The sequence below is a fragment of the Trachymyrmex septentrionalis genome, unplaced genomic scaffold (assembly GCF_001594115.1).
Source record: "Trachymyrmex septentrionalis isolate Tsep2-gDNA-1 unplaced genomic scaffold, Tsep1.0 scaffold37, whole genome shotgun sequence".
In the NCBI taxonomy this organism is placed as follows: domain Eukaryota; kingdom Metazoa; phylum Arthropoda; class Insecta; order Hymenoptera; family Formicidae; genus Trachymyrmex; species Trachymyrmex septentrionalis.
Genome location: NW_017305536.1, coordinates 6,213,003 through 6,219,057, shown reverse-complemented (window position 1 = coordinate 6,219,057; position 6,055 = coordinate 6,213,003). Strand labels below are relative to the sequence as shown.

General features: G+C 36.1%; 2 protein-coding genes across 3 annotated transcripts; one reads left to right on the top strand and one right to left on the bottom strand.

Annotated features, from left to right (window-relative positions):
- Window positions 1-164: 164 nt before the first annotated feature.
- Window positions 165-2,010, bottom strand: LOC108750509 (dehydrogenase/reductase SDR family protein 7-like). Its single transcript, XM_018489986.1, has 6 exons — window positions 1,457-2,010; window positions 1,169-1,311; window positions 881-1,100; window positions 726-810; window positions 498-658; window positions 165-409 (listed from the first exon to the last, which is right to left on the bottom strand). Exons 1-6 carry the CDS (start codon window positions 1,608-1,610, stop codon window positions 210-212), a joined length of 963 nt encoding a protein of 320 aa, XP_018345488.1. The 5' UTR covers window positions 1,611-2,010; the 3' UTR covers window positions 165-209.
- Window positions 2,011-2,237: 227 nt separating this feature from the next.
- On the top strand, window positions 2,238-5,715 carry LOC108750850 (zinc finger protein 420-like). 2 transcript variants are annotated; one of them, XM_018490666.1, is made up of 2 exons: window positions 2,238-2,414; window positions 2,490-5,715. In XM_018490666.1, the coding sequence occupies exon 2, from the start codon at window positions 2,765-2,767 to the stop codon at window positions 5,570-5,572; it is 2,808 nt and encodes a 935-aa protein (XP_018346168.1). In that variant the 5' UTR covers window positions 2,238-2,414; window positions 2,490-2,764; the 3' UTR covers window positions 5,573-5,715. The 2 variants fall into 2 exon arrangements, with proteins under 2 accessions (XP_018346168.1, XP_018346167.1); XM_018490665.1 differs by having other exon boundaries at window positions 2,238-2,637; window positions 2,757-5,715.
- Window positions 5,716-6,055: the final 340 nt, after the last annotated feature.

Below are 6,055 nucleotides of genomic sequence, written 5' to 3'. Positions count from 1 at the left end.
TATATATATATAAATGAACATAATAACTTGAAAATTGATTATACAAAATTTTATCCGTAACCTCTGTCAAATTATATAATTACATGATATCTGATATTTTTTTATTTTACATATAAAATAATATATACATATAAAATAATATATATATACACTTAACTCCACGATAAATAAAAAGCACGTTGACCGTACTTGTGATAATGAAAATAATATTATTTGTCTCGTGCTAATTTTCTCGCACGCTTTTGCATAATCCAGAAATAAAAGGAAGGGAACAGAGTTCTAAGTACTATAGCGCACTTTGGAGAAAACGATGCAATTGTAACTTCCTTTTCTTGCTTCAATACAGATTTTAAAATACATTCAGCTACAAACTTTGGTTGAAAACCACTTTCAGTTGTTTTATCCATTACTATGATAAAATAACGTATATTAAAAAATCATATGGAGACGATATATTAAGAATATTTAACATTTCTATCAAGAACATAGTTACTTACGTCCATAAACTTGCCCGTTTCCTGTCAAGGCATTAAGAGAAAGAGATGTTTTAATATATCCTGGATTGACAACTGTGAATTTTATATTTTTGTCACATAGCTCTGCTCTTGCAGTATCGTACCAAGCTTGTAATGCATGCTTAGATGCAGCATATGCAGATCTACAAATTAATAATTAAGTAATTCGTCGCAAAAAGAATAGATATTGACTTATAACCGAATACATGCCTAAATGGAATAGCGATTCTCCCTTGAACACTACTTATACCTATTATATGACCAGACTTTTGCTCTATCATATATGGAAGAACAACTGTAAATTAATAATGAATTATGAGCCTATATATAGTAGTCTATATAAATCTCTTAAGTAATATACTTACTTTTGCTTAATGCAACCTGAGAAAAATAATTCGATAACATGACTTTTATATCTACATCAACATTTGTATCAATAACTTCTCCTCTATATGAAATACCAGCATTATTGATTAGAATATCAATTCTACCATGTATCATTATAGTTTTTGACACTTCATGTTTCAAGTTATTAATATCAGTTAAATCTAATGATAAAACAATAGGTGGATACGTTGGAACTGTCTAAAAGAAAAGCAGAATAATTGATATTCAATAAATTTGTCTATTGAAATGTGTATTATGTTACATACTTGATGAGTATTCATTAAATCGTTCTTTACTCTCTCTAATTCCTCTTTTCTACGAGATACCAAGATAATTCTACAACCCAAGCTATAGAATGTGTGAGCTAAAGCTTCTCCTAAGCCAGAACTAGCACCAGTTATCATAACTAATATTATAAAATCAAATATAATAAAAATATAATAAAAATATATCCACAGAAATATTCAAATATATATTTTGTGAAATATATTTTGCTTATATTTTATACGTTTTATACTTATAACAAAATTTTTTAAAAACTTCACAAGATATTACCTTATTACCAAGAGCTGTTTTCTTCCGCTTTTGCAACATAATGTCATAAAAATGATACACCAACCAAGGAATGGTGATTGGAAGACCGAATAATTTGAATAACCACCATATAATTTTCCATCCTGCTAAAGTTTCTTCCTTCTCGTTTTTCATAATAACACAAATTTCAATCGAATGTTGATAGAATTAATGATAATAAATATATTTAATTATTAAACTGTGCTTATCAATTGTTATCTATGAATATAATTATTTCCTGATCAAAGGTTGCCATTACTTAAGAAAGTTATTACAATTGCAATCGCACAGTAATAATGTCAGTCAGAAATATAACCTTTGAAACTTGACTGACTATGTCATCAGATAAATACTGCGAAGTTTGCCGCTCTTTGCGATAAGAGACCTAATCCTTTTATTTGCACTTTTTACACTTTATACTAGTTTTCCTTCTTCTGATATCTCATATACGTATCCATCCATCTCACTTTGAAACTAGAAGTGTAAAATAAAATGCAGAGCAAAGAAAATATCTCAGATTTACTTTTTTATTACTCTTTTTTCTATATATATTTCTTCATAGCAAGTAATTTTCATTTAAACAGCAGTAAGAAATATAATTTGTAAATATAATATATAAAAGAAAATTAATTATTTTCAAAATCTTTTTAATTATCACTTATCATTTATTGTATGCCTTTGCTTATAAGTTAATCCAAAAAATCAGACGTATCGATATTTCAACGGACGAGGATATATACCGATATTTAATTATTTGAAAGTATCGAGAGTTCCTCTCGTTCTTCTATCGAAGAACCATTCACTACCGCGCAACTTCACGCAGTGCCCGGTATGGGGCACTACTCCATGAATAACCTCGCAAGTATTACAGCTGATAGTGTTAATTGAATCATCAAAATGACTTGATTTATTCTTTCGGGAATTTTTCTGCACATTATCGTACGCATCTTCAAATCACTGCAAATACGCTCTCATAAATCGTACGTAAAACTATATATCTTTCTTTCTTTCCAGGTCGATGTCGGTTGATGTCGGTACTCGTATTCCCACAGAACGAAAAAAGGAATATGTATTACTCAGTGGCTGCAAATCGTGCACAATAATCGTTGCGACGCGTTACTAGCGTCTAACCGAGCAATAAACACGAGTACGCGACGTCCTGGTATGATAAATCCCAACTTAACCTAGAACACCTAACTTGAGGTGAAACTAGGTTCCTCCGAGCATTGTCGTGCACGTTACAATACGTTTTGTTAATATATGTTGATGTAATTTAAATAGCAAGCAGAATGGAGACTCATGAGGCAGAGCATTACGTGACGTTTCCTCTTGGTGAAGTGCACGATGCTATAGAGGAAAACATGATATCTCATGAGGAGATATGCGAGCAGGTTGACGAATGTGTTCTTCAGGAAGGCCTTACAGAGGTCACGGTCAGTAATACTGCTAATACTGACATCGTAGAGTCTCAAGGTACCATCGAGATCCTTGCGGAACAGTCGGAAGAGGAGGACGATACTCAGGTAGTGTATCCGATGTATATCAAGCAGGAGGAACAGCAGCAGTACACATCAGGCGATGACGAGTCCATGGCTGTGGAAGCTCTACGTCAACTGGGCGGTATGTATCCATGCTTCGAGGACAAGAAAATCAGTTGTCCAGTCTGTAAACATCTCTTTACCCAAGAGGAAATAGTTGAACATCAGACTATATGTCAGTCAACGTCCAAGCTATCTTGCACCACTTGCGGAGAGAGATTTGAAAGAAAGATTGATTTGAATAATCACATGGTTTGCCATCAAGTGGACCGTCCTCATGCATGCAGGACATGTGGTAACTTGTTTCGTTCCAAGCAAAGTTTGCAGTCGCATACGATACAGGCACATACGCAACATGTTGAACGGCCACACAAATGTCCATTCTGTGACTCGGACTTCCAGAGGCCTTCCAGTTTGTCTAATCACATGAAGATACACACGTATGTTGCGGGACGAGGCATCATGCAGTCTCAGAGTAATAATATATCCCAGCCAGCAGAGACATTCAGAAAATGGCCAGAAAACCCGCCTGATTCACAGAATACTTCTCAGGTGGTATTATCCTCTTCATCTGTCGAATCTGTACAAAATTATGATGTATGTCAAGTTCAATGGCCGGGCTCGTCATACAATTTTAATAGCGGACAATCAATAGTTACCACAATGCAGAGTCAGGATACCAAGCTGGATACGCTGCAAGAGTTTACAGTGATGCCCAATGGTGAAATGACACAATTTAGCGAGTATACCGAACAAAATAATATCAATGATTCTGTAAATAGTAGTCAACAATACATAACGATAAATTCATTCAACACTCCCGATGGGATAATCAAAGTCGAGACGCTTTACAGATGCAATAATGCGAATAAACAAGATTATGCAGAAGCCGAAATGAATAATAGCAAGCAGTGCATATGTAAGCATTGCGGAATGAAATTTTCCCGTGCAACCGCTTTGGCATCTCATGAAAAGATTCATGCTTCGAAGAACAATTGGAATATGCCGATCGAGTGCGAGTACTGCGACAAACAATTTCAGGACGAGAATCACTTGACGACCCATCAAATCACCTGCACTAAGAAAATAATGCAAAACAACATCGAACAAGGTGTGTCTAACAATAAATGGGGTAAGCACGCTTGTTCGGAATGCGGAAAAAAATTCACGACTAAGCAGAAGATGTTTCGCCACCAGTGGATTCATCGCAAGAAGACTCACTCGTGCGAGGTGTGCGGCTTGCAGTTTGAGAAGCAGAACGAGCTGGACGAGCATAGGTTGTCGGTACATCCTGGAGATTCGCCATTTACTTGCATGGAATGCGGAAAGAGCTTCGTGTCGCGACAGGGTCTTTGGGAGCACGGTAGAACGCACGCCGGAAGTCCGGCCCATTTTCAATGCGATACCTGTTCGAAAACGTTTTCGTCTCGTCAAGGGTACTTAATACACAATCGTACACATACTGGTGAACGACCATACGGCTGCAAATATTGCTGGAAGGCGTTTCGAGACGGTGGAACTTTGAGGAAGCACGAGCGAATTCACACAGGGGAGAGACCGCACGTGTGTCCATTGTGCTCGAGGGCTTTTAATCAGAAGGTAGTTCTGCGCGAACATGTTCGATGGGTTCACGCAGCGGGGAAAAACGAAACGGAAGGGAGTCCCCCGTATCAGTGTCCACTTTGCGGCGCTCTGAATCAGGATCGCGATGAACTCTGCGCGCATATTGTTAAGCATTCGGATCAGATGATAGCTGAAGCAAAGGCGAAAACTAATAGCGATGCCTCTCCAAAGTCGAAATCAGTAAAAAAAAAGTCGTCAAAGTCATCATCGTGTAACGTGAACACACAGACGGAGCAGAATTTGGACTTTATGCAGAAAGTGGAGCAAAACGAAGCTTTATTGTCCATCACGGATACAGCTGATAAATCGGATGATATGCATGATATAAACGAGAAGCAAAACAACGCGTATGTTGTAGTTGCCTCTGAAAAACGTAGTGATGGCTTCATAGAAATAGCCGAGCTCAAGCATAGCAATATACGATTCATCGTTGATGGCAAAGAAGATGAGAATATCCAGGTACTCCAAGTAGAACAGGATCAGACAGATCCTCTCGATATGATTGCTATAGACAAGCAAAACGACGCGACGAACATTATGTCCGCAGAATCTGATACACTCGATGAAACAGTCGGACAAAATGATATGCCCACAATACATTTGATTGAGTCTAAACAGGACAACACTCTAAATATAATATCGAAGCAGAACGAATCGCTACCCGTTCTAGCGATACCAAATCCGCAAGGTCATGAGAATTATTCCAGTCAAATTGTACAGATAAGTGGCGCAGATATGTCTATGGACGTTGAAATTCTGAAAGAGAGAGAGAATCGTATTAAAAACGAGCAAGATTCTTTAATACCGGACGAAACATCACATGTTATTATACAGTATAATCACGATAGCGATGGAGATGATTTTATTTGCGAAATCTGCGAAGAAAGATTTGAAGGCAAAACTACATTGAAGGAACACATCAAGATACACATATAATTATCATTTCCACTTTACCGTTTGCATATTGCTTGTAATATTTCACATACTATTAATGACTCTATAGAAAGTATGTGTGAGTATATGCATGATGAATGTCCCTTACCAGTGACTTAAGATGCACAGGATTTATTTATCACCTATATACAAGTAACAAGTTTAATTCTTCTAGAAAATGATTTTCTAATTTTGAAAAAATGAATTTTTCTAGAAAAAGATGTAAGTAAAACAAGATACTAATAAGAAGTTAATTGACTTAACATGTATTATTCTAATAAGAAGTTAATGTACATAAATTGCACAGTTAGTGTACATAAATCTAATTTACAATATACATTTTAGTTTTTTAAGTTAATTATATAGGTCAAACATATTTATAAAATCCGAAAAAAATGTTATAATATGGCTTTGTTTGCATATACATATACATATATACATGCACACGCACATACACACATTACACACGCGCGCGCGCGCGCGCGC